Raw genomic sequence first — 27976 nt, forward strand, 5'->3', positions numbered from 1 at the left:
CAGCGCCCCCCGACGGAGGAGCGCGCTGCCACGTGCCCGCGCGGTGAAATGCACGCTGGGGCTTGTAGTCGGCGCTTTGGAAGATTCGCTACGCCCAAAGGTCGCAGGAGCGCGAGGCGGGAGGGCGGCTCTGCGCGGAGCCAATGAGGGGCCGGTTTGTTGGGGAGTGGCGGTTTCCGAGATACGGTCTGGCGCCGACCGCTGTGGAGGAGCCCCTGTCGCGGCCGCCTCAGAACGGTCCGTCCGGGATGGCCGCGATCGCTTGGGCGCAGAGAGCGCCCGCGGGCGGAGGGCAGGTGAGGCGCCGGCTCTCGTCCCGGCCCCCGCCCTGCCCCAGCGCCAGCCGCCTTCGGGCAGCCACGGGAGGGAGGGCGTGCACTGCCGGGTGGGAGGGGGTGGCCCGGCAGAGGCTGGGACGAGAGCAGGGCCGTGGGGAGCGGGAGTGTCTTCTCGGTCCGGGGAACTGGGGGCTGAACCGGGCCGCTTGCCTCTGCCTTTTGAGGGCTCTTTGCATCCTCTACTCGGCAGGGCCACAGCGATGCTCCCCGCAGGAGAATCACAGCCGGGCACAGCGCCCTCCCTCACTCCTGTAGTGACCTCTCTGTAGTTGACAAGGAGCTGGGGAGAACTGGAAGAGCTCCGATCTGCCACAGCAGGTTCCTAAAGGTGCGCAACCAAAACCTACATAGCAGCCAGTGGTGCCAGACGCTGGGAAGTGCTGTGCAGGCAGCGAACAGACACATAGTAAAGCGCACTCCGGTTAGCACTTCCCATGCACGGTCGAGCTCAGCTCTGAGGAAAGTGGCGCAACTAGAGAGCAAAATCATGAATCGAAGAAAGCAGATGGAGTTGCAGAACACCAGCTTGGGCCAGAAGGCTTTGAATAAAGAGCCCCTCTCATCTGCGTCCAGTCATGAACACAGTGCAAGGGGCAAGAAATATCTGAAGAATTATGCTACTGCCAGTGGAAATATGACCCCCAGTAATGCCTGTTCAAAGGAAAAAGAAAGCATCCGAAGCCCTAAAAAGAATGTTATACTTAAACAACAGCTTGATTTGGACAGTGATGAAGAGGAAATGAGAGACTTGATGGAGGTTTCCAGTGGAAACAAGAATCAGAGGGTTGTTGTGAATGATTCTAAGTGGAGTGAAAAGGTAAATACAGACTTCATTTGATTACATATTTTTATTTATGCTTTTATGAAATTATTTTCATTGGTAGGTTGCTTTTTCTGTAGGTAACACCAGAAACTAATTCTAATTTTGCATTTGTGGCTTGCTTATGATACGGTTTAGCTTCAATTCACATTTTAAAATTACTCTTTTTCAGCCATTATAATTTGTTTTCTTTTTTAATGATCTACACATAACAAATGAAGTAACACACGAATCTCTCTTTCATGTTCTTTGAAAGAGTAAGACTCCAGTTTCATCAAGAATGCCTCCTCCATCTCATAAGAAAATTTCACTGACAGAGGTATCTAAAGCACCTTGTTTTGACAGCACAGATTCAGAGAAAAATGTTTTCAGTAGAGTTAATTCAGCAACACCTTCATCAGACAGCAGAAACCTGCCAGTACAACATAACGTGAGATCTCAGTTGCCATCTTCTTCCATGAAAGACAATACTGTAAAGATGACTCTGCCTAGAACAGGCAACACCAAGCAAAGCCAAATGTCACTTGAAAGTGACAGAAGTGAAATTAAATCATTAGACGAATTATTTTCAGAAGCAGCTGATGCAGAAGACTCAACTAGCAGCAGCTCAAACAGTAAGTTTTCTAAATAATGTCTCAGCAGACTTGGCGTGAATTGTACTAATAATTTACTGATAAATTTACTAACAAACATGGGCAAATGCTCATTTTGAAAGGATTCAGTGGTGTAATTTTAGATAAACCAAGGCATTATCAAAGGAATTCTGTTGATCTGTTTATTTTATCTGGTGTAATGTATTTGCATTTTTCTTGGCTTTTGATTTAATGGGTTCAGTTTAATGATGCTTCCCTGGCTTTTATAATGTCAAAACAATTACAACTTTTACAATAGTTTTCATATGTCAATGGGACAATGTTCTAATGGGTCTGAGCGAGAACAAGTGGCAGTCAGGGGCAGCAAGAATCTCTTGAGCTTGGGCTAGTAGATCCACCAACAGGCTAAGGAGGAAATGTTAGAAAGAGCTGCAGCTTAGTGAAAGATTTGGAGTGATTGACTGCTGTTACTTTTTAGTATTACACTTTAGGAATATAGTACAGACTTATTTTCCCCCACTTTACTCACTTAAGGGAAAGTGTACTGTCATTGTCATGCAAATTCTCATGAAGACATGTCATTTGATTGCAGATTTCAGACTGAATATCCTGAGCCTTGATGATTTGGCACCAAATATCACCAATGAGGCAGCAGAAATAGAGCAGAAAGTAAGTAGAAATGCCCTGCTAGCACCTATTTCCATTCTGCCTTTGGTAGAGAGTGGATATTCTAAAATAAATGTTTCGACTCAGAGGTGGTTTGAGGTGGATGTTTCATTAGCTGTAGGGGTTAGATCAGGATTTTAGAGTCTACTGAAATGTGACCAAATTGTGGGGTTTCGTGCCTGTATTTCTTAAGTAAATGTAACAGCACTGCACATTTTGCAAAGTGTCACAGGAGAGCAACATTTTTATTTCCTAATAAAGTAGTAGCTAACTCTTGGTGACGTGCAGCAGAACAGATAAAGAATAATGGAGGCATTTTCTAGATTGCATTTTGTTGACGCTCCTAACGTACTGTTGTTTGTTTTACAGGGGACAGACATTCAAATTACTCAAAAACCAAACAGAAATCCAAAAAAAGATGTATTTCTGGGGGAAAAGGACCAAGCTTCTTGTAAAACGACAAGTGCAGGAACCAGTGTGAATGATGCTTCTGAAGGGGATGTTGAAAAGACTGTGACTGAAGCTGAAATCTCAGAGCATTTAAGTGGAGTTTCTACAGATGTCCCTAAACACAAAGAGGATTATCTTGATCATGATGAGCAAACTGTTAATTCAGAATATTCTGAAGACTTTGAAAGGTCTCTGTCTACAACAGGCAGGAAATCTGTATCAGAAACGTCAGAGGAACATTCTGAGAGCTGCATGTATTCTGGAAAACACCGATCTTCAGCATTATCAGCTCCATTTACCAGAGAGCGGCATGACCAGGTTCAGAGAAAAACTGTCAAAGAAACTGCAGTTCAGACAGTGGATCCTCCATTCACCTACTGCTGGTGGTCAAAGAGTAAGTTCACGAGACACTGCCCTATTCAGGCAGTTTCTACAGTTTTGTATTTCATGTGCTAGCTTTGTCAGCCTTGATAAGGTTCTTAGTTTCAGTACTAGCTTCCCAGAGCTGACATTAAATTAAAAACTTTCTAAAGCTCAACGCTGTCATCTGCTATCTGTAGAAAAGACGGGGATTGGACAACAGAATAAGAACTTGGAACTGGTGAGATTTTTTCCACTAAAAAACCCCAACAGGAACTCTGGACAGATGAACTAGTACCTATTATTAGTGACAGAGCTTGCAATAGCCTGAGTAATATTCTCAAATGGAATTTAACATTTTTGCTTTATCTTTGCTATTGTAAACAATACTATTGTGTTGTTACTAAAGTGACTACTCATTGTGAAATTATTTTATGCATGATACTTCTTGGGAAAGCACTAAGGCCCCATTTATAGATGACAGCTGTGACCTTTAACTGTTTGTGAGGGGTAGCTCCTTTCCTGCTTAGCTCTATTTAAAGGAAAAAGTGCCAAGAGCTACTTCTTGCCACACTCCAGGAGGAGAAAAATAGAAACTCAGGTGTGCTTGAAAGCAGTAGCTTCCTTCAATTACAAGAGCCTTTATTTTTACTCTGTCTAGGGTTAGAAAAAACGTCTTCTGCAATGGCGTGTGTTGTGAAAGTAAGAGTAAGGAAACTGTGGAGGTCGTAAGAACTACTTTAATATTTTTTTGGCTGACAGATTTCCATCTTAGGCTCCACAGTGGTTCTGCCACAGCTGATGTGCTGAGAGTGCTGAAGCTGAATCCAGTCCTAGTACTAAACGTTTCCACCCCCCAGACCCAGTAACTCTTTTTAATTTTATCCCATATGCAGCAGACACCTCTGCAGTACTTGACCCACCTGTAGGAAACAGTTACATTGATCCAGTACCTATTGCCAGTCACGTCATCAGCATGGATGCAGTAGAAGGTACTGAAAAACATTTCTTATTGTTTAACTATACTTTATGCATCTAACTCCTGCTTGGATTTTTTAGCCCTTCCTATCTGACTGCAATCTATCACTAAATATACATTCTCTATTTCTTACAGCCTTGACTGCCTACAACCCGTCAGTCCTTGTTTTAAATTCCATGTTGAAACAGCACTTGATGTTGACTCAGCAGTTTGTAGAGAACATTCACCGCCTTCACTCGTCCCTTGTGGAGTCATTAGAAAACGAGAAGTTCCACTACCATACCCTGGCAGAAGCTAAAGAGGTATTTAGATAGACCAGGCAGCAGCCTAGACAGAACCTTTTCCAAACGCTTCTAGTATTTGCAGCAAACTGATTTTCTTTGCATATTATTAATTAAAGTTCATATTATCAGTGAGTAAATTATTTCATAGTAGAATACTGTAATACTTCTGCCCATAGTAACAACAAATCAGGAGTTTATACAGTAAAGAAAAAAGAAAAAAGAGACTAAAATCTTACTGGAAGCCATAGTACTGAAAGAATAAGCTTCCTGCTGTAGCATTTAACTGTCCTCAAACAAGGATCTTCCTAATGCTGCAACAGAAGTATCAGTTTCTGTTGCTGGTATAGAAAAGTGCAGGTATCTTGACATGAAGATTCATTTTTTATTCAATACTAGAAAGTATTTATCTACAGAATAAAGAAATTTGTATATTAACTTTTCTTTGCAGTACATCAAGAATCACAAATCCCCACGTCTAACAATTGAGCAAGCGCGTCAAGAAGTTTGGAAAGCACAGGAGGAAAAATTGCTTTGACTCTTTGAATTTTAAGTAAAATTTACATTTACGGATTTCAAGTTGGCACAAGAAACCCTTCCAAACTGCACAGATAAAAAGTTAGAAACGCTCTACTGGAAGGATTTGTACTAACTGCTACATATCTTACCATACATAATTTATTTTCCTATAACTGAATTTTTTACTACTGTACATGATACAGGGAGAGGCAGGAACCTTCAGCCAGACTATGTCAGTGTTCAGCAAAAGAGAAACCCAAAACCACTTCTCTCTAAAGAGTGTGCTGGAAGTCATCACAGTACGCATGTTTATCATGTATATCATGTAAGTAGCATGATCGGCAATCGCATCTGTGATCATGGTAGAAGTAAGTCTGTACTACAGTACTCGAGGAATACGATCACAGTAGAAAAATAGCATAGCCTGACTTCAGCACCATATTTAAAGAGAGTTTATGTATCATTAGCCTTGTCAGATTACTACCAAACCACACAGAGTTAAAATAAATTCACTACAAGGAAGGCTTAGAGCCAACATGTGGGAATCCATTTACTCTGAAATGAGCCAGCATTTTATTTTTATAAAAAAAAAAAGTGTTTATTGGAAGGCAAAACAATAAAATTCACAAGTCTATAACATACAGGTGTTGTATGCTGATTCACAGACAGTTACAGTTCCACAACTACAGTAGATCTAGAACAAACTGATATTTCACCATATTAATTGAATGGTTTTAAGAGGGCTTCTGCTATACAAACAAATGACTCTGGAAGAGGTTACCACCACGCAGACCTCTGGAGTGGAAGTGCAGTGTAAGGGCCTAACATCTTTAGCTGGTGGTCTCTGGAAACAGTTACAAAAGGTTTCTTTTATTTTTCTCATTTCAATTAAAGGAAGTTTCCAAGAACGCTTCATTATTAGAAACTTGCAGAGCAGAGAAAATGGATTCTCTTCTATTGAACTAATTAGCTTTTATTAAAGGGTATATACAAAAATATAAAAAGCTTAAAGAATGTCTTCCATTACAAAGCATTGAACATCCCTTAGAGCGCTTGAAAAGCTAGAACAGTTAACCCTTGTGTTCTGACCAGAGTTGTGACTGCAGCAGCTGGTGTGTAGGGGTGTTAAGTTGTATGGTAGGTTCTAACAAGCTTGCACAGTGCTCATAGGTCACCTGTACTGGAACTAGATGCTTCATTCCCCATTTAGACATTAGGATACACTGCTCAGCATCAGTCTGACTTGATCCCAAGGCAGCACCCCTCCACTTCAAATAGAATTAACCTTTTGAGAGAAATAAACATACATTATGGAACTAGAGAACATATAACCACATCAGATAATGTCTGTATTCCACAGGAATGAATTAATCACGATCCTGCACCAGGTATAGCTTGACTGGGGTTTAATTCTAGTATAAAATGGGTAACTTATTAGAAAATTTTGCAAAATAAATGGAAATTCTTAAATGTGCTAGACATGTCATAGTAATGACTGGCCTTTTTTAAACACTAAACAAGTGTTGAGTACATGTCATAGCTTTCCATTTTTCACCATAGTTTTAAAAGTAAGTCATTTGTCACTTCCTCCAGACTTTAATCCGGATTTATACAAGTTTAATGTTTTGTAGAAGATGCAAGACATCTTTCTTCTGAGAGTCTTATTCGGGTGGTGGAGGGTCTTGCGTTTCACGCTTCACTGAAACAATAGGGAAAAGAGTTCTTACACATTCTGCAGTTACCTAAGCTGTCTGAAACTGAAACATTTCATGGAATGAGGGCTCTATTGATAAGGAATTTCTTTCCTTTTGGGCTTTATTTGAACCCATTTGATTACACAGATCTACTGCAGCTGTAGGCAGAAGTGACTTCATTTAGCTTGCCAATTTTTTTTTCTTTTAGTCATTGACAAGTGTTGTTCTATGTAACACAGACTCTCTGCTAAAGTCCATCACTTGGGTTACTGCCTTAATCTCTGAAGAAGCAGCCTGACTGTTCCTGAACCCTTCCTGCATTACAGTGAATTTATTACCATTTCTAGCTTTGGCAGAACATGGTGCTAATTGTAGGAAACAGAGCTGGGCAGGGCCAGACAGTGAGCGTGGTCTAACTTAATTTCAAACACAAAGAGCTTCCTGCTTTGGCAACTGTCATCCCTCCTGTGGCACAGCTCCCTCCACTGCCTTTGTGATCCTCTTGCGTTTTGAAGGGCAATGTTCAAACATGCAAGGCTCTTGGTAGTGCAGCCAGGAAGTGGCTTACACAGAACAGGCTAATTAATTAATGTTTCAGAAATTAGGATACAACACAACTCGTAAAAAGGAAAACGTGCTGGGTTAATCAGAGTATATGCCTACTTACCTGTTGTTTTACCACGCCCATTACATTAGAAAGAATTGAGTTATTAGTCTCTTGATTTGGGTTTACAGTCTACAGTAAATAGCACAAAATAGCTATCAAGGCTGCACAGTTGCTAAAATTGATTAGAAATATTCACTTACATTCATCTCTGGCCTTCATGCGTGCAATAAATGAGTAACTTTTATTTCTTCGGTAGTTTTCATAAGGGTCATCTAATGCAACTCCCACTCCTTTATATTGATCCCATTTGTCTCTGATATCCCCTCCTTTAATTGGATCCTGAATTCCTTGTTCCTTGGCTCCCAGTCCACCAGATCCACTCCATCCTGCAGGAAGGACACAACACTGCAGTCCTAGAACTATTTTTTTATTACAAGAATTCTGAAGACAAACAAACACATTTTGTAAACAACCAAAAAAAGTGTCAGTTTGACACTGCAGGACGGTAACAGCCAGCCCGAAACAACATATGAACTGTCCCATTTACGTCACAAGTGTCAACAGGCAGATTCAGGGAGCTGACAATCAGCACTATCCCTGAAAACTTCTAAGAGGGCAAGGGGAAAGACAGCACAAGCCCAGTCTGTCCAGTCAACCCTGCCGCTCTGCACTCAGGGAGATTAAATACCTTGGTTCTATCTGATCCAAGTTTTATTTGATGCCAAATTGGTGTCTTTGTCTTCCATACCCCTCCCAGACAGGTAACTTGCCACCACAGCTCTGTGTTCTGTATACTTCTATCTCTGAATAGCCTTACGCTGACCTTGGAATACCAATGGATAATCACTTACAAACATGCACTAATTAACTGTATCCAAGAGTTTGGTGCCTGATTTTGTTTCCTGGCTTGCGTAGGGCTCTAGAATATCACCTTACCCATTTTCACTAGCATCTGATGGCCTTTGTTTTCTTCTCCAAGTCTTGATTCTGGTATAGGAGGCCCAGAACTGGAGCCCAAACCAGCAGAAGAACTAAGGAAATAAGAAGAACAAATTAAGAACAAGTGATATTGTTCTGACACAAAGCAAGGTCATCTGAATGCTGTTAAACATCAACACCTCATATCATCCCATCCGTTCTACTAAGCTATTCTTTTATAATAGGTTAAGGAGTTATAAAGGCACCAGAAACACCCTACCTGTTCCTCAGGACAAGGGAAATCCAACACTACGGTCTTCCCAACAGAGTACTTGGAGGATTCCTCCTGCTTCCCAGGAAGGCATACAAAGCCTTCACAGTCACGCAGTGTTTTGTTATAACAAAACGCCACCACAACAGAGTAATACTCTCTCTCTAAGCTCATATAGTGTATACATTGTTTTTAAATCTGCTTTCTGTCTTCTCCTCTACTATTTGTTGAAATGCTCATGATACCCAGCTCAGGAGAAAGCACCCTTGTTGGTACTTTTCCAAACAACCCAGGTAAAAAGAGGCACAAACAACGAAAAGCTTACGGAGGAGTGGGGCTGCGAGACCGGGACCGGCGCCGCCTTCCTGGGGAGTATGACTTCGATCTTGATCGTGACCGTGATCGCGAGCGGCTGTGAGAAGAGCGGGACCTGCTCCGGCTTCTGGAAAGGGAGATCAGAGGCACAAGTTACCAGAGCAGCAGCCACGGTTCCTTGCTCAGCTCATTGTTGAGGGTTGCTTTTATTCCACTCCCCCAGCTCCCGAGATTCAGCCCATTGCACTCTACCTGGACTGAGACCGTGAATAGGATCGTGAACGAGAGCAAGAGCGAGATCGTGACCTCGAGTAGGAGCCAGATGATTTTGAAGATCGTGAATTAGACCGTGAGGATGAGCGACCTCGGCTTTTAGACCGACTGCGAGACCGAGAAGGCCCACTGCACAGATGAAAACAGAGAAACTCCAGTGAAACTCCTGGGAGAAGCATGCAACACACAAATATACTTCTGATCAAGTTCAAATTACATGCAGGCACTGTATTTCTGCAGACAATCCAGTGAAAACTTGAGTGTGGCAAAAACTATTTTCCGCAGATCAGAAAAACTCCAGCAAGCTGAAACTCTGTTATTCCATCAGCATGTTGCTGAACAGAATTTCCCTCTGCATTTAGCCCAAGGTATTCCCTTAGCACCTTCCAAGCCAACAGCATGCACCAGAAGGGAGCAGACAGGATCTCTCACCTATTTCTCTTCTCCTGACCTTTCCTCCGCCTCGCTCTCATTTTAGCTCTGAAGAATTCGTACAGTCCATTCTGCTCCCAGCCTTCACTGCAATAAATCAACCACACACAGAACCGACATCTGTAAAATTCTGCTTTCATCAATGGAGGCGTTCAGGTTTTCTGCTAGACTTTTGCAGGGAACAAAGGGCCTGGGCAAAAAAGTCTCGCAAATTTCAGTGTAAGACCAAACAGTGCATGCAGTTCACAATACAACAAGAACACTCATTTCAGCATTAAAAGAACCAAGACACAGGCTAAGGAAGAGAGAGGCACGTTGTGGTTTGAGACAGCTTCTTAGGGCATTTTCCTTACCATATTGTTAACTACACCTACTCTTACCTGTTTCTAGGCCTGTCATGAGATGGTGGACTATAAAATGCCTCAACCGCAGCCAGTAGTCTCTCACTGGGGGGCATTGGAGGTGGAAGACGTATATCTTTAGGATCTAAAGGTTTATATTCATGATCTTCAAGCTGCCGGAAACAAAACAAATTACATTCATGTCATGTGTCATAGGGTGGCTACCTGAAGAGATAAATATAGATTCAACTGCGTAGGGACCTCACATTTCACTACTGGATAAAAAATGGTCCAGAAATAAGGATTCTGCGATGACCCAATGCTTTCTTGTGCTATCACTACCATTTTGAGTCTATGAGAAAAAACCAGGATACACAGGTTGCAGCATTAACTGGATTGCCAGGCAGATAAAATGTGGATCTCATGTATCCACCTTTGTGATAATGGTGGCAGGATGGAAGCCTGGCAAAAGCTGGTGTGTGCTGAAAGTAACACAAAGTTAGAGATGGAAGAGACCTATTTGTTCACCTCAAACACAGAATGCATAAACTTATGTATGCTAATACAGATAACATTTCTTGTTCTCTGTTGTTCTTTGTTCATATATATAACATTAGTGTCGCAAATGTCTTTATAAGAAAGAACTGTGAACACCAAAAAGCAGCATACAGTGGCCACATCAGAACTGCAAGGTCCCTCTGGCCATCAAAAAAAATCACAGGAGATTTCTATTCTCTACAAACAGAGGTAAAATTTTAAAGGGTAAATCAAGCCTTTCACACAGATGAGCTCAACCAGCTTTCACTAGCACACAGCACTTGAAAGCATGCCCATTTTCACTACCTTCTCACCTGGCTCCTGCCCTTGCATACCCCACAACTTTGGCTAACGTTTGCTGGATGGAAGGATTTGATATTATGTATGTCATCTTAAACTGTCCCTAATATTGACCAAAGGATCTTCATCTTTTAATCCTACTAGCCAGGGCCCACTGCAAGCACTTACTTTTACAAGTGGAGCCATCAGTCCAGCCGGAAGATCAAAGTAGGGAACATTTGGCACCAGACTGGGATCATCATGGTTCATGTGAGGGGGGCCTTGTCGCCGCATGTGAGGAGGCTGCCCGTTAAATCCATGTGGGGGAGGCCCGAAATCAGGGTGCTGTGGCCCTCCCCAGGGAGGATGCTCGCTGATTCCAGGGTGAGGCAATCTGTGACCAGGATGATGATGAGGAGGTCCAATTTCTGCAGAGTAGGAGGGTTAAAACATTTTATTTAGCTATAGAGAAAGAAGGCAGAGTTGTACTTCAGTTAGTGCATTGATCCTAAAAAAACAATCTTGGCACCCAGGACCTTGCACATCCAGAAAAGCAACGGAACTGAAGAACTAGAGGCTGGCTACAGGTCCACATTCATTAATATCTTGCAGCGCATCTCCCCCTCTGGCCGTAACAACTGCTCTCAAGAAAGAAGGATACTTTAACCTAAGCCACCACTCACTCTGGGATGTACTGGTGGTCAAAAAGTGCCACAAGAAAGATATGCTCAAGAACAAAAGGTTCCAGATGCAGCGGGGCAGCTACTGGTGGGATCTGTTTCTGAAACTTAAATAGAGTTGTGGCTTTGCAAGGACCTGTCATTAGTTCTGTCTCTATGTCAAATCAACACATATAAAGAAAGAAACATGGCAGGCATTAACTCACATGAGTAGGTGACAAGAAAATACTTTGTTTAAAGAGGCATTTTGAGAAGAGGTAGAGACAATATCCTGTTTAAATAGAGGAAGTGAATGACATCCATCCAAGCACTGATGGACGAACCATTTGCCATGAACGTCAGGATACCCTGCTGAACTCATTGCACTATGTAGAGAAAAATGCAAGACTGAAAATGAACACTTTCTGCAGCAGAATCAACAGTTTTTCCAGGAAAACTTCTCCACGTGAAATAGAAATTACATTGGGGCAGAACTATACCAGGCTTCACAAGGGGGCCCGCAGCCAAACTGGAGCCACAGAGGCCAGGCAAACAGCGCACCAACTGCTCTCAGACATCCCCGTGGTCCAGCCAGAGAGCAAACCAAACAAGAAGGGAGAACTGGAGGCAAGGATCATTTCACCAGACGCTACCAAGCCACACAACTTTAAGACAGATAATTAGAGAGCTTCTCAGTAAAAATAAAGAGAAGAAGGGCATGGATGAACACATGCAGAACAACAAACGCTTCCAGCCTGTCTCCCTCTAGCTTTCTCCACCTAGGGAGGGCACAGATGAAGAGCCCTCATCTACAGCCTGATATGCAGGGGATTGAATTCACAAGCAAATGCTGCTTCTCACCTTCGAGCTTACTATTTTTAAAGTGAAATAGTCACAAAAAGGGTGCCTGTACAGATGCTGACTTGAGTTTGGATTACATTTTCTGGTTCTCTGCCATCTGTTATGGAAGGAAAACTCAAAAAGCAAGGAAGCATCCCACTCTGCATGTATTTCCTACTGAGTTGTCGGCAGTAGCTTCCCAAACCCCCAAGCTCAACATTTCTCAGGAACACAATTCACCAAGAACAAGCTGTCACCCCAAAACACTAAATAATTTTGTAATGGCAATCAGGATCACAACGTAAGAAAACCTGGCCTGGTACACACTTTACCTTGAGGAAAATCCCCCTGGGGGTAATCAAAACGATGAGGATAAGGAGGCCTTTCAAAGGGATGGCGAGGTGGAAAATCATCCTGCATGAAGCGAGGTGGAAAGCGGTTGAAATTATGCGGATGCGGGGGCTGGTTGAATTGGGGATGTTGCTGATGTGGAGGAAATGGGCCTCTGAAGTGAGGTGGCCGCTGCATTCGAAATGGAGGTTCCCTTTGACCCCCACCCCATGGAGGTTGTTCATGCTGGTTGTTCCATGGTGCTTCAAACTGGTTGTTCCAAGAAGGATCGGGCTGGTTGTTCCAAGGTGTCTCTCGCTGATTGTTCCAGCCTTGATCTCTCTGTTCATTCCACATTCCTTCATGGTTGTTATTCCACGGAGGACAATGAGGTGGTCCCTGGCAGTGAAGAAAAGAAGCCTGGTCATTAGGCAACAAAAAATAAAGAACGCAATAAAAGCAATCTACCTTTTAAAATGTAGTCTGTAGGCAACACGCACAAGTGAAAGAACTTTCTGTATACAAGGTCTGAACTGCAGCTTCAGAGAAAAGACGGGAAAGACTGTTACTGAACCAAACAGCTCTGTACTCAAGCCATACTTCTGCTTGTTCACAGGGAAAGCGTGATGGTTGACAAACTGAAATACAATTTATACTTTGCCTTTAGCTGGGTTCAGAATGAGAAAGCTTGACAACTGAATCTGGATTTCAAACTCACAGCTTTTCACCACACTTCCACAACCAAGACAGCCATTCTGAACCTCCACCTCCCTCTATGTCTCGTTTCAGAACTGCATTTCTTACCTGCTGTTGACCCCATGGCGCAACGGGGTGAGGCTGGTCAAACCAGGGTGGTTTATTTGGAGGAATCTGATCATGAGATCCAGGGCCGCGTGGTCCACCAGAGGCAGGATCCTGCACTCCCGACCCTGTTGTGTCATACTCTGTAGAACCAGCTAGAGGCAGCTGAGATTTACCATCATCTGAAACAAATCAGAGACTATCATAAGCATCCAGGTCACACGTAGTTAATGAAACAGCAGCACACCTACAACAGGCTCCATCCAAATTTTATTGATGCGTAACATATTACTAGGAGAGAGGATGTGTGATCCGTTTAACATTCGTCTCTTTGGTTCTTTCTATATTCAAGCACCAGACTGTACCAGCTGCAAGCCTCCAACCAGTTTCAGGCTTTTTGCCAGAACCAAACCAGAAGAGCACTGTACCTCGCTACTAAAAAAGGAGCAAAAACTCAGTGTTGCCACCTACTGATTTGTGCACAGGTCCCCAGAAGAGGTTTGTACCTGCTTGTGTAACTGGAGCAGATGGCGGAGCCGAGGCTGGTGCTGCTGTGGGGGCTTGAGGTGGGGGTGTTGATTTCACCTCGTTCTCTAGTGGCGGTATTTGTATTTGCTGCTGCTGTTGCTGCTGCGTTAAACTGTTTACAAACTCCTCATGTTGAGTTTTCAGGTTCTGTATCTGCTGTTGGAAAGCTACTTGTACAGGTTGTACTACCGTTGCGTATTCAGTGATCAAATTTGCCTGATAAAATGAGATAAATTCAGAAGAACAAGTTAACACTGTACCTAAAACAGTTATTCTATTTATAGTATTGCTCTCCATCCCCTCTCCCAAGAAATACGTAAGAATGCAGGATAACCTGCTGGCAGAAGAACTATGCCACACTATGAAGCTCCGTGAAGATTTCCAAAATATTTTCTGCAGGCTGCAGGTATCCACCATCTATATTAATGCCTAGCTTTCAAATACAGCTAAAATCAACAGCATTCATTATTAATGCTAAAAATGAATAGTTCTTGCTGCCACAACAATTTTTATGCTTAGTGTATCCAATTTAAAGCTACAGTTTCTTTAATTTCCTTTCTACCAAACACTCATTTCCATAAAAAGAGAACACACTGCCAAATATGTACATGACTGTCGCAGTTAGAAATGCAAATACTTTCCATGATCATATCAGCAGGCAGATTATTAAATATTTGAAATAACAAGGTTATGTTTTACATTATCTTCATAATCCCTTGTGAACAACTTCAAGAGGGGAGGGTGGGGGAATTAATATTTACCTTTCAAAAAAGGAAAAAAAAATCCTAAACTAGTTTTTAAAATACTTACATAAATAAGAAAAATGTTACTTTTCATTTGTGGCTAACCTGGTACTGGCCAAGTCCAAGAGCCGGGCTCTGTAACTGTTGAATAATCGACTCATCAAAGTACCCATTCTTTTCCCATAGTTGAAGAAGCTGCATAAATTCAAGAGGGAAAAGTTTTTAGAAATTATGAACAATAAAAGAAAAATTGAGGCATAGCATTTTCATTCTCCAGCTTTGTCAAATAGACATAAAATTTCAGCACTTGACTTTGAACCACTGAAGATTCAGATGCATTCATCATTACGATAACTTGCAAATAAAGTCTAGGTACTTTTAACTACTAGTTTAAGCATGAATTAAAGCACATCCTGTAACAGACTTCATTAAGACAATCAGACTAGAAAAATCTCAGTGGTCATCTTCCATCCCCCTATTTGCAAATTTGCCTAGCACTAACCTAACGAAGCAAAGCCTAACAGTTAAATCAAAACCAGATACTCACTCTGGCAATTTTCTGTTGTTTATCCTCCTCCACTGCTAGAAAACTGGTACAATAAATAGGCACAACCACCTTCTGTAAAGCAGCCAGAAGATCCCGTGCTTGCTTCCGCTGGCTTCAAGAAAGGAATGGGAAGAGAAGAGTTACGGCCTTTTAATATAACACTAAGAGCACTGTAATATGCAATTCATCTGAACTTCTGCTATACTGAAGGTAGAGGATTCACAAAATAGAGAGTTCTCTCCTTTACATTTTTATTGCAAAATCTTGTCTCCAGGAAGAATACACAAAGTAGGTAAAAGCTGAATTTTATTATTAACGCACTAGATGTTTGTGCCAGCTATGGACATCTTAAAAGACCGCTGTTAAAAATAATTAAGGCATTAAAAATAAAAAATGACTACTCAAGCTAACAACGTATCTAGTGGAAAGAGACTTCACCAAATTAATCAAAACCTCAAAATCAAAAAGCATAGTTCTTACCAGTGATGCAATACGTCATTGATTAAGTAGATCAGGTGTAACCGAAGCTCAAAATGAGCTCCTTCTGCCGTAATACGATTTCGCAGGTGCCCAGCCATGAGCTCACAGTGTGCAGGAGATTTTGCATTACTAAACATCCAGTTCTTGCCAGCCTTAGAAAAGCAAATTTGAAATATGTGATGTTAATCTAACGTGTTCACACCACATGGACTTCCTAGTGCTCTGAAATAACTGCAAGAAGGGAAGTTTTCAGGTAACAGCTATCTCATTTACTATACAACAGAACAATAAAGCTGCTATTTACTATACAAACATTCTCAAAATTCAACCTGTACTTAATCCACAATACCACAAAAAAACTGTTCAGATTTAGATCACTCACTGAAATTGCATCTTTTGTACAAGTGTCAATTATCGGTTGCAACAAGTTGTCAAATTCATTCATATCTAACTGGGTTTCCTCCAAAACTTTTTGCATTTGTTGCTCAATTGCAAGGGCTACTGCTGATGTGACTTGTTCCTGAAATAAACAGAAGGGGGAAAAAAAAAAAAAGGAAGAATTATATTGCATTCAATATTCTTTTAAAGAACTAGCTGCCATATCCCCATCCTCTTTGCCATAAGCAGGTATCTCAAAGACCAAGACCTTTGACAAGCATTGTGACCACACACAAATGTTTCAGTTGTTTGTTTTTGAGAAGAAAAGACTTTTCTCATTCTTCAGGAAAAGTCCAGTCCACTTCCACCTCTAATACCACCCCATCACTGGAAGAAAAAAAATTGCAGGAAGCTCCTAAACGTATAGAACATAATCTAGGCATACTGCTTTCCTCCAGGAACTCTTCAGTTTGGTTCCCAGTAGTAACAGCAAAACACTGCCTGCAAAAAGTAGTTCAAAGCACGCAGTTCCCTTCCACCCCTAATCAGAATCCACCTTAAAAGTAGTACAAGCTAGAATGTCTTGCAGTTCCCAGCAACCTGCAGCATTGAAGCAGTCACAATTTATTCCACTCTGCAAATGACCAAGGTTTTCCATGTAGTAAATAAACCATTTTAATCAAAGACCAATCCTGCTAGCACATCAGATACATCCGTTCTAAGGAGATGACAGCAGCTGTCACAGAACAAAAATAAGCAAAGCAATAGTCCCTCTCCTCGCCAACACACAACACCACTGCTAGTCAGAAGGAAACATTCCTCTCCCTCTTCACTCCTAATTTCTATAGCCACTGGCAGGTGAGGATAAACTACGTGAGCACTTATCTTAAACCAACCTGTCTCATAGCAAGGAGATGCTGCTCCTGCTGCTGCAGGTTCCACTGACTCTGCTGGATAAGTTCCTCCACAGAAGGAGTGCCCTGAGGGGCTGGGATAGGTGCTGCCGGTGGGAGAGATGGTTGTGGCAGCGGCTGGATCTGTGTGGTAGCCTCGATATCTTGACTTTGCTTGCACAACACTGTCGGACAAAATAAACTTTTAAAGTAAGCCTCACAGAGAAACCTGCAACCGCCAGCCCACACACGAAAACCATGCTGGGTCCCAAACTGACCCTCGCTCTTTATGGAATTGCTTAACACAAAATGAGCATCACGCAGTCGAGGGTGGATGGCATAAAAGGGGAGCGTCTGCAACTCTTTACGCACTCCAAGAGGAACGACCCCAGCACCAGCCCAGCCCCGGAGCTGCTGCACCGGCCCACCCCGCTCCCGTGGGCCCTTCCAGTGTCCAGCTGCGTCCCACCGCGCTGCCGGTACCCGCCCCCCGACGCGCAACTGGGGGGCGGCCAGAGCCGCGGGCTGGGCTCCGCCATCTCCCAGGGCTCAGAGAGCAGGACGAGGCTGCGACCCAGCCCGGGCAGGTCAGAGCGTGGCCAGGAGGGACAAAAGTGGCTCCGCCAGCCGGCGCCGAGCGGGGGCCGGGACCCGGGACCGCGGGGGAGGGGAGCGGGGCCCGCTGCGGCCCGGTCACAGCCCCGAGCCGCCGGCCCGGCGCCAGCCGTGGGCCCCACTCACGCTGCTGCTGCTCCAGGGCCAGCTTGTACTTGTAGTAGCCGTAGAAGTCACCCCCGAAGAGGAAGGAGAATTTAGGGTTCTCCTTCTGCTTCTCCATCGTCATCTTCTCGAACTCGGGCCCGTTCCGCGCCACGAACTGCGCCAGCTTGTCGATGACATTCCGCAGCTCCTGGTCTGTGTGGAGGCAGCGCCATCAGCCCCCGCCAGCTCGCGCATCCCCGCCCCCCCCCCCCCCGGTTCCCTGCTCTCCCCGCCCGGCCCGGCCCGCACTCACCATCGGGCGGCAGCGGCATCTCCATGGCTGCGAGACAACGGGGCCGCCACCGCCGCCGCTAGGCCGCACCGGCCGGAAGTGCCGTGAGACGCCAAGCGGCACGCGCAGCCGCGCTTTACGGCCCCGGCGCTATGGAGACGGCGCGCGCGACGCGGCATGTGCGGCGGTTCCTCCACCACTTCCGCCCGCCCCTTCCCGCGCGCGGCTGGCGGGACGAGGCGTCCTGGGAGGCAGGGGGCACCCTAAGGGGGAGGCCTTGAGGGGGGATGCACTGAGCGGAGGCCCCGGGACCCGCAGCGAGCCCGCGGGCAGGCACAGGCCAAGGCCCGGCCGTGTACAGGCCCGCGGGGCAGGGCCTCAGGCCACTCAGGGCCACTGCGGCTCCCCAGTCGCCCACCCGCCGCGGCCACTCGCCGGCCTCTGAGGGAGAAGCAGGTCCTGTTCAGAAGCTCCCCTGCTCAGCTCACGAAATACCTGCAGAGCCTCACTTCGAGAAGCACTTGATTCCTCAACTTTTCCACCACCACGTCCAAGCTGCAGTTCAGTTGTTGGAGATTTAAAGGAAAGAATGTTATTTAACATGTTCCATTTTGGAGGACGATCCATCGCAGCAGCACTTAAGCTATGCAGACCATTGGCATAACAAGAAAAGGTACATGGATGTGCAGGAAGCTCAGTAGAGAGTGAGCTGAACCTAAAAACTTAGGGAAAGTGCAGATGCTACACAGGGCCATTATTTAAGCACTTGCTTTCTTTCAGTGACTTATTTCTTCATGCAGTTAAAACAATAACATCCAAATAATTTCTGGTTCTTAACTCACCTGATCCTCCATTATTTTTCAAAGTGAGATTAAAAATACAGCACATTCATATACCTTCTGGATTCAGGAAAGCATTCCTTCAAAAGCGAGGCACTGATCTGGTCATGTTCACATCCAACTTGAGCTACAAGGCATGGCTGAAATCGCTTAATTCCTACTTACACGATTCAAAAAACCTCAAAAAACCCCACCACGCTTCAAGACCATTTATATGAGAACTAGACATCAAAACTCAAAGCAGGGCTCAAACAATTTTGAGGTCTTTTAATATTTTAGGAAAACTGAATCTACAAGTGGAAGTGATTATCTGGGAATCATGAGGCCAAAAGCAAACCGAATATCCTAAGGCTCACCTGGAGCTGTAATCACCATCTTAAATTTCAAGCATTAAATTACAATTCACAGGATTTCCACTCACACAGGTAACTCACAGACAGCCTCACAAAAAGGCATAACTTTTTATTCTTAACAAGACAAACCATGAAGACCCCACTATATTATCTACAGGATATAAAACCTCAGAAAGATGGATGCTTCCATGTATCCAAATAACAAAGGCTGGGCGGATGGGGTGGGGGAAGAATCAAATACAAACTGACAATTCTGCATCACTCTACAGTCCTGGAATTAACACAGATGCCAGGAGACCAGATGAAGTTCAAATCTCAGCTTATACTCAAAAAAGTATGAAACTTTTCAAAATTCCTTCTGCCACCTTTTGTGCCAACACACACGTCACTGCTTTGCACACTGGAGCCCCAGAGTCACCACTCAGGCTGCCATGTTTCTCAGAACGCAGTGACTGCTTATCCACAAAATGCTCCAAATGCTAGAGTTACCTGACAGAGATGTCTGCCAAAAACCACCTGAGCACCTGATTTGTTTCAGACAGGACAAAGTCCCAAGTACCTGGAAGTCACCAGTGCAGTTTCTTCCTGTCGGCCCGTAAGGGATCCCGGATCAGCAGCATCAGCTACAGGCCGGAGGGGCGTGTCACAGGCAATCCGGCTGAGTAACATCCAGAACTTCACAGAACGACAGCAGAAATAAGAACAGGAAAATAATACAAAAGTGTTCATTTGCTTAAGTGCCAGATTTCACACAGTAAGGAGTGCATTTTTTATGATTTTGTTTTGTTTTTTAAAACCACCCATATTCACATATATTTATAGAGTACCAACATAAACCCCCCAAAAAAGACAGGCAGTGACCGCCACCTGCGTATTTTGCGCTTGTGTATCTACATACTGTGATTCTATCATACACCTATTGTCTCAGGATTAACAAATTTTACTTGTCTTTACCACCACCACCAAGATATTTCAGCATTACTTTTAACAGCTTACAACATGGTTCAGAAAAGGAAGCCTTAGAAAAACAAAACTTTCCCTTTATTTGTATTGCACCTTTTTCACAAAGAGCTACACGGCAGAAGTTTCTTCTGCTGCAAAATGCTACATCAGAAAAATATGAGTTTGAACACAGATTAGAAAGAAAAGGTCTTGAGCTTCAGGAATCATCATAAGTTGATCCCAAATTACCATTTTTACAAATCACTGTACACCTACAAAGCCCAAGTATTGCCTCAATTTTATTTAGCAATCATTTATTTAAAAAACACAAGCGTTTTACCAGGTGATAAAGATGCTCCAATTACTACTGGGTACTAAAATTGAATCTGCCAGGGAAATACTTTGAAGATCTATTGAAAGAGCACCGAATACTCTATGAAGCTATCAACAGAAACCCCACAGGCAGTGGGGAGAGGTTGGTTTCCCTCACCCTGGTATTTCTACAACTATCCAGGACTGTTTTGGGAAGAATTTCTCCCATTCTGTGATGTATTTATACACATTAGAAATGCGTAATGGAAATCAAAACACTCCTAAGGATACCAGCGACTGGTGTTAGGACACCCAAATTGGCGCAGTTTCAGTCTACGTAACCACCTGGTAAGGTATCACACCCACACAGCAAAACATTAATCCGGTTTCTCATGAGTGGTCATTACTAATAATGCATGGCACTCCCAAAGCTTCCTGCAAGTAAAAAACTCCAACCAACCCCCTTCATTCCGAGTTAATAACGGGGTCATTATACATGATTTTCTAGATATGCCCTTTTTATTCCAGTGTTTCCATACTTTCTACAACTTATGTACATAGTTAAATACGTCATTAATTTACAAACCATGTTAAAACAAATGCTTCACCTTGCCAAACAAGATCTTGCCAGCGGTCCAAGATTAAAATATATATTACAACAGTATCAGAAACTTCCTTTACCTGAATGTGGGCAATATTGCTTAAGGACTCGAATTCACATACTCAGCAAAACCACCTCTTGTAACTGGTTCACCTAACCGTTTTAATTGTATGTTCTACCAGACAAAATGATCCCTGTTGACCACAGACCTGAACTATAGGAGCACAAACACCATACCAGGGAGTCTCCAGGGAAAAGATTCACTCTCCAGGCTCTAAATGGACAATATCCTTGTTTTGGGTCAGTCCCTTTTTGCTCTGCAAATACAGTAGTTTTGTTTCAGAGACACAGCGAGGCCACAAGCCCAGACCAGAATTTGGGACAAGGTATTTTTAACAGAAAACTCTCACCTGCTTCTGTACTCTTGACAGAAGAAGCTGAGCTAAAGACTTGCCACAGCAAGTGCGCAGTGCAAACTTTCTCTGAAAACAGTTGCAAAAAAGATCTGGTTATGTTCTCTAAAATGAAATAATCTAAATATATTTAATAAAGCCTCTGATCTGTGAATAAAGTATGAGGCGCTTTATTACAAGTAATGGTTCAAGTTGTATGGGGATGGTACAGCAGCAGACATAACAGAAGATGTGGAGATGAACTCCTAGTACACCTGCACATCCCTGGGGCCCCCACTGCTACTTTTTTCTGGTATGTCACCCCCCTGAGAAGTAAGGAAGAACCATTTCCATTTTCTCAATGGCACAAAGACCACAATGAAGCGTTTGCACCTAGCTCCCTCTGAAAACAGTTGGGCAAACTTCAGCCCCACTTAAAAATATTAGCCTAAATACCTCATCCTCAAATCAGTCCTTTGCAGAGCCAGAACCTAATGCAAATCCAGAGTTCACACAATCCTTTTTACATGTATGTAAAAGCACTTACATGGTGGGAAGTGAGACTTAGAAATACACATTTTGCAATTCCCCATATTAAAAAGAAATAATTACACATAAATTAATACTGGAATGGGCAAAAGACTTTTCATCTGAAAGAACGCTTTTCCTCATTACCTTGTTCTTGTTAACCTGGGTTAGGAAATACTTTATGTAGAATTTCTAAACTAAAAGTCCAAGTTCTAAGCTAGCACTAACAGATTCAATTCCAGGCAAGTCAAGGAAGTTCTGCTCACAAACATTAGCAGCATAAAGCATTAGCAACGTAAACCTATCTCTGAAGTTTCAGAAAGACCATTTCCTCTTTTGGACCGTAAGGTGGAAGGCAGTCTACATCACTACCTCCACAGTCAGCCAAAAGATTAAGATCAGGTTGACTTTGCACTTGAAAATAAATTATTTATTATCCGGAAAGGAGCCAAATCATCACCTCACATCATGGAAATGGTCATTTTTAAAGCAATAAATAAGCGGAGGGAGTGTTCTGTACCACACCCTAAATGTTGTCATGGGTGTGTAATACCTCTCTAGTAAAAATGTAATACTTACACTATCAGAAGTCTCACTGTACAACAGCTTTTCTGTTAAGGAAAGAAAGCCCCTAAAATCTTCTTTTGCCAAATAAAAATCTGGCTCAGTGAAACCCAAGTTCAACTGGTTTCATTCCTTTCATGCACAGACGCGGTATCTGATGCACAACAATCAATGTGTCTAGAATTAAGTACATTCGTTTATACTAACAGAATCGGTTCTTCTTAATCATCAATTATCTATTTACTGCTGATTCAAATATTTTTTTCTTAACAATTTACTATTCAAGCTAGGGGAGTTGCAGGAACAGAGCAGGATACACAATTTAACTTTGGCAGGAAGTGGAACTCGGGCTAAATGCACACAGCAACTCCAGCAGCAGTAATTAAGAAACTTAAAACACCAATTAGAGGCTAAAAAGACAGACAAGAAACAATGAAGAATGATGGCTACTCAAATTAATGCGTTCATAATAAATGATTCATGTAAGAAAGCATAATATATGCACAGAACTGAGAAGAAAACACCTTAAACATTTCAATTTTGAAAGTAACAAAAGACTTTTGTAAGAACAGGTGTGAAGCAAGTAAAAAAAAAAAATCTTATTCCAAACACTTTATTTGTGGAGGTGTGTTCTTTCTGCATTGCCAAGGAAGAGCAATGTCCGAAGTTAGAGGACTACGTTATTCAGAAGACAATTATGATCTTTGGCTCTGTTTGTTATCTACAGTGACTGGGACAACAGTGATTTTAGGAAATTCTGTTTCTCTGTGCCTCAAGTACGCTTCTTGCAGAGCTCAATCTTCCTACTGTCTACTCTTTCAGAAACATGTCTGCTTTGTCACCAAAAACTAAAGGCATAGGCACAAAAGCAGTTAATACCCACATGAAGTTTCATTGGTGCTCAAGATGAATTCAGGTCTACCTATCTGCAACTGATGCGTGTAAGTCAAATTATCAGACAGACAAATCCTGATAACCAGAAGTTTCACTTCTTTCTGAAAGTTTCATTAAAAGCAAGGATCGTTACAACATGAGAAAACAAATTAAAGGTAGTGTCACCAGCCTGGAAACAAAATACTGGCCAGAATTTAGCTGCCAAAAGACTCATCAGTTGACAGGACTCTGAAAAGGAGCGGTAACAGCAGTGACGATCACTCTGAAGTTACGTACGTGCATTTCACCAGAATCTCTGTACAAGAGCTACACTGTGCATTTGGTTCCAGTGTCAGATCTAGTGGTTTCATGTTTAAAGGTCTGCTTAGCAGAAGTTGAAGGTCTGTACTGCTTCCACTACACATGCATCTTCCCTTCCACAAAAACTGTACAATAAAATGGCTTTACATTCATGGATGTACTAAAAGTTTCTGATAATGTTGGGGACACTTTGATATCACAGTCTATACCTGTTTGCCAGGATTCTATATATCAAAACGATTTAAGTTGTAGGTAGTTGGGTAGTTTTGCCGATTATACTGGAAGTGATCTGTTAAGATACTGGTTCGACCGTACTGATAGTCTCCATGTTGTGCAAATGCCGTAAGTCCATTCTGAGACTTTTCAGGAGTGTTTCGGTGACGGTCCAAATTCACAAGGTCTGCAGTTGTAACGGGAAGTAGCTGCTTCTTTGCTTCTTGATTTGCATCATATTTTGTCTAGGAAATAAATAAATAAATAAATAATGTTTTTCTTTGGTATCACCTAACATACTCATACACCTAGAAAAAAGCATAATAGCTTTACAATTACACCACTATCTATGCCTGTTAGAGTCTTACTTTAGTGGCTTCTAACAAAAACCTCATTCCCCTCACGTGGCAAATCAGTAAGCTGCTCTTTTGCTCAAGAGGTGTGCGTTACTTCCCAATCTTCATTTTTCAAGCAGATATTAAGATCAAAATTTAAGCTTGTTAGAATCCTAACAGCTGGTCTGACCCAGGCACCCACGTACTCCACTTATATGTACCTCCTCTGCAATGAAGCCTTATGCACTCTACATGTTTGTTCTGCCAGCTGTTAACTTCTTGTACAAAAAATAATTCAAAACTACTGGACTGTTTCAAGTGAGCGTCCTGAATAAACAAACAGCCCCCCCCCCCAAACCCTTACCTTGTTATATAAGAAGACCCCCAAGATAGCTGTCATCATTCCAAGGACATTGGTGCTCGTAACCGGATTGCGAAGCATTATAAGGGACACCGTGATGACCATGATTCTTTTTGTGGCGTTTGCGACAGAGTAACTTAGCGGGCTGATCAGATTAAGAATACTGAAGGCAATGACATTCTGGGCAAAATTACAGAATCCACTGATTATAAGCAGCATCAAGGTCCATGACCAATGAGACATCGTGCTCTGTCATAAAGACAAACATTACAAGAAAAAAAATTATCTCAGGTCTCAGATAAGAATGCAAATACAATGAGTCACTTCTTACCTGCCATTAATGGGAAGAACATCTGCAACTTCACTCTAAAGATGCACGCAAGTATGTTACATTATGCAACTACCAACTCTGAGAAAACATCTCTCTGCGTATTTGTAACACACGTTCTGGGTGCATTTGTTCTGTCACCAGCCACTAACTCCTGAGATTTACATGCACACACTACCTCTCCTAGCCCTGACATGAATTCTCACAATGAACGCTACGTTTATTTTTTTTATATAATTTTGTGAAACAATTTGCATGTATTGCACAACAGTTCCTTCCACGCTGACGAGAAACTACACTGAAACACTTCAGCACACTCTTCTGGTTGGGTGGTGGTGTTTGTTGATTTGTTGGTTTTATTTTCTCCTTTCTTTCTTAATAGCAAACAAGTTTCCCAAATACGACACTTACCAAGTCATTCTCTACTAAGAAGGAAGAAAGATCTACCAACACCCACGTTGGGATCATGAAGAATACAGCATGGCACCCAAGTATGTTCAGCAACCGAAGGTGATGTATTCGGGAATCTCTTAATACCTGACAAAACACATTATTAAATAGCCTTTCTTCAGCTACTGCCCACGTTATCAGCAGAGATTCAGGAGCTGTCTAAAGCTGTTACTGTTAAATAATAGATAAATTATGAAAATAAGTAAATACCATTATAGTATGACTTTCCTATAAGGACAACCAAAGAAAAACAGATGTCCATTTGAAAAACAATGGTTTCTTGAGTGGTGACTCTTAGTATTAACAAGATAACAACACATATAAGATGTTCTATAAACCAGAAATAATTTTGTAACTAAACAGATTCTGGACATACATTTTGTTTCTAGGATTTCAAGGCAAGCTCAGTGTTGACACTAACTCACTACAGAGAAAGGATTTGATACAAGATACATTAAAAGCTTTCAAATGAGCTGCTGAATTTAAGCACTTATTGAATTGTCAGCGGAAAAAAACATCTATGCTGAGGAGTAAAGAAAACTGAGTTCTGCCCGATTTTCAGTATAACAGCTTCAACAGGTAGGATTTGCTGTAGAGAACAGGCATACAAAATAGCCAACCATTACTTTGGGCTCCTTTGACTATAAAGTCAACTTTAAAAAGTAAATATGTATATGTGTACTGGAAAAGACATATTAAAGTATTTTTAGCATACCAAGTCCTGCTAAAGGATGATGCTACTAATCAACATTATGAACAGCAAAACTATTACCTTCTTTGAGAAGATGTTCTGAAGTGAAAAACACAGAGTAGCAGCAAGTGCACTGATGAGTCCCCACATGTCAAAAGAAAGTTCCGTGACTGTGGCCAGCAGGACACCAGTAATTATGGGGATCAGAGACAAGTACACCTGAAAGGAATACAGAATAGTAGCTTACGCCTTCTAAGAACTTTCATTTCAACTGAGTTTATATATACTACTATTTGGGGAAGAAAGGAGAAAGAAGAATAAAGCAACAAAACCAGGGAGCAATTTTTATGCTATTGTAGTTGGAGAAAGTTTAAGCAACTACAATACACGCTATAACAACTCCAGCACATCAGAGAGCATCACCTTGCTCAACATTCAGATGTGTTTTCTTTACGTTCACGATAAAAGGAATAAGAATTTGTAAAGTCTGTGTAATCTAACTTCAATCACAAAATTCACCCAGCTAACCAAAGTCCAAGCTTTCCTGACCCCAGCCAGCAGAGCACACCACGGACACCACCAAGAAAAGGAACCTCAGCAAACCTGTCCGCACCTTCGTCGTCTGCTTTTCCTTCATTATGATCCGCGAAAGAAGAACCACCCATATTGGCATCGTCGCTTTTACTGAGAAAGGAAAGAAAATGTTGGTGGAGATGCAAAGCTTGGGCCAACTCCATCAACCACCGTCAGCAGAGGGTGAGTGCTGGGGAGGTAGGAGGGGCTCAGGTCTGGTCCCACCAGAGCCATAACCTCAGCCCACGCTGGGTTGTCCCTCCTCACCACTGTGCTGGGTGCTTAGACAAACACTGGCCAATTCTCGGTGCTGCACCAGGCACCCACATGAGCACGCGGTGGGGCACAGCACATCATGCCGGGCGCCCACAGAAGCACACGCTGGGCTTCAGGTCACTGCACTGGGCACTGGTACAAGCATGTACCGGGGAACGAGACACTGCACTGGGCACCCATATGAGCATGCAACAGGGACCAGGACACCGCGCTGGGCATGTATAGGAGCACACAGCAGAGACTGGGACACTGCACTGAGTGCTTGTATGAGCACACAGCAGAAACTGGAAAACTGCACTGGGCACACGTAGGAGCACACAGTGGAGACTGAGACACTGTATTGGGCACCTGTATGAGCACACAGTAGGGACTGAGACACCGCACTGGGCACATGTACAAGCACGCAGGGGGGACTGGGAGACCGTGTTGGGCACTTGTATGAGCACACACTGAGCTTCAGGTCACCGTACTGGGCCCCCGTACAAGCCAACACTGGGCCCCAGACCATTGCACCGGCCACCAGTCCGAGCACACAGCGGGGACCAGGACACCGCACCGGCCACCCATACGAGCCCACACTGGGCTTCAGCTCTCTGCACCGGGACCCTAGACGAGCCCAACCGGCGCTGGGCCAATCCCCGCCCGGGCACCTGCAGGAGCACACGCCGGGCATAAGGCCGTCCGTCCCGTCCCCCCCCCCCTCCACGGGCCTCACCTGTGTGCGCGTAGGAGACCGGGACCCGCCAGAGGGAAACGTGCGCGGAGACGGAGGCGAAGTACTTGCCGAAGGCGAGCGGCAGGATGTAGCGGGGATAGGCGCGGGGCGGCAGCTGGGCCGGGCCGGCGGGCGGCACCCGCCAGGCGCGCAGCAGAGGCGGCAGGAGCCCGCACAGCCCCAGGATGTGGAAGAGCGAGACGGTAACGGGCCGCGGGAAGCCGCCCAGCAGCAGCTTGTTCACCACGTTCCCGCCGGCGCTCAGCCCGTACCAGGCCAGGCAAAGCGCCGACACCCGCGCCCCCTCCCGCAGCGCCGGCCCGCGGCCCCCCCGCCCCGGCACCGCCCCGGCGCCCGCCGCCGCCGCCGCCAGCGGGGCCGCCATGGCTGCCTGCGCCGCCCGGCCGCCGCAACGTCACCGCCGCCAACGCGACGCTTCCCGA

At 43.7% G+C, this 27976-nt stretch overlaps 3 protein-coding genes across 4 annotated transcripts; 1 reads left to right on the plus strand and 2 right to left on the minus strand.

Annotated features, from left to right (window-relative positions):
• Nucleotides 1-166: 166 nt before the first annotated feature.
• Nucleotides 167-5645, plus strand: C4H19orf44 (chromosome 4 C19orf44 homolog). The gene is made up of 8 exons (XM_055710253.1): nt 167-296; nt 529-1155; nt 1415-1772; nt 2344-2420; nt 2787-3261; nt 4124-4219; nt 4342-4508; nt 4939-5645. The coding sequence occupies exons 1-8, from the start codon at nt 249-251 to the stop codon at nt 5023-5025; spliced, it is 1935 nt and encodes a 644-aa protein (XP_055566228.1). The 5' UTR covers nt 167-248; the 3' UTR covers nt 5026-5645.
• On the minus strand, nt 5592-18027 carry CHERP (calcium homeostasis endoplasmic reticulum protein). 2 transcript variants are annotated; one of them, XM_055710252.1, is made up of 18 exons: nt 17888-18027; nt 17614-17787; nt 16876-17057; nt 15984-16121; nt 15602-15753; nt 15122-15233; nt 14680-14769; nt 13810-14047; nt 13307-13485; nt 12505-12901; nt 10863-11101; nt 9897-10030; nt 9517-9603; nt 9064-9213; nt 8822-8938; nt 8244-8338; nt 7508-7693; nt 5592-6291 (listed from the first exon to the last, which is right to left on the minus strand). In XM_055710252.1, the coding sequence occupies exons 1-18, from the start codon at nt 17910-17912 to the stop codon at nt 6287-6289; spliced, it is 2700 nt and encodes an 899-aa protein (XP_055566227.1). In that variant the 5' UTR covers nt 17913-18027; the 3' UTR covers nt 5592-6286. The 2 variants fall into 2 exon arrangements, with proteins under 2 accessions (XP_055566227.1, XP_055566226.1); XM_055710251.1 differs by having other exon boundaries at nt 5592-6705.
• A 2785-nt stretch (nt 18028-20812) lies between these two features.
• On the minus strand, nt 20813-27949 carry SLC35E1 (solute carrier family 35 member E1). The gene is made up of 6 exons (XM_055710257.1): nt 27534-27949; nt 26583-26653; nt 26051-26188; nt 25240-25365; nt 24504-24749; nt 20813-24049 (listed from the first exon to the last, which is right to left on the minus strand). Exons 1-6 carry the CDS (start codon nt 27916-27918, stop codon nt 23816-23818), a joined length of 1200 nt encoding a protein of 399 aa, XP_055566232.1. The 5' UTR covers nt 27919-27949; the 3' UTR covers nt 20813-23815.
• Between the last annotated feature and the right edge of the window lie 27 nt (nt 27950-27976).

Source organism: Falco cherrug, chromosome 4 (genome assembly GCF_023634085.1).
Source record: "Falco cherrug isolate bFalChe1 chromosome 4, bFalChe1.pri, whole genome shotgun sequence".
NCBI lineage: Eukaryota > Metazoa > Chordata > Aves > Falconiformes > Falconidae > Falco > Falco cherrug.

Excerpts from the sequence above, each read along its gene's own strand:
- C4H19orf44 (XM_055710253.1), top strand. The coding sequence starts at position 249 with ATGGCCGCGATCGCTTGGGCGCAGAGAGCGCCCGCGGGCGGAGGGCAG. Across the intron at positions 1,156-1,414 it reads ATTCTAAGTGGAGTGAAAAG|AGTAAGACTCCAGTTTCATC; the intron begins GTAAATACAGAC and ends GTTCTTTGAAAG. Across the intron at positions 1,773-2,343 it reads AACTAGCAGCAGCTCAAACA|ATTTCAGACTGAATATCCTG; the intron begins GTAAGTTTTCTA and ends ATTTGATTGCAG.
- CHERP (XM_055710251.1), bottom strand. The coding sequence starts at position 17,912 with ATGGAGATGCCGCTGCCGCCCGATG. Across the intron at positions 16,122-16,875 it reads ATCTCCTTGCTATGAGACAG|GAACAAGTCACATCAGCAGT; the intron begins GTTGGTTTAAGA and ends TGTTTATTTCAG. Across the intron at positions 15,754-15,983 it reads GTACAAAAGATGCAATTTCA|GCTGGCAAGAACTGGATGTT; the intron begins GTGAGTGATCTA and ends TGCTTTTCTAAG.
- SLC35E1 (XM_055710257.1), bottom strand. The coding sequence starts at position 27,918 with ATGGCGGCCCCGCTGGCGGCGGCGGCGGCGGGCGCCGGGGCGGTGCCG. Across the intron at positions 26,654-27,533 it reads GGTCTCCTACGCGCACACAG|TAAAAGCGACGATGCCAATA; the intron begins GTGAGGCCCGTG and ends TTCCTTTCTCAG. Across the intron at positions 25,366-26,050 it reads AGAACATCTTCTCAAAGAAG|GTATTAAGAGATTCCCGAAT; the intron begins GTAATAGTTTTG and ends GTGTTTTGTCAG.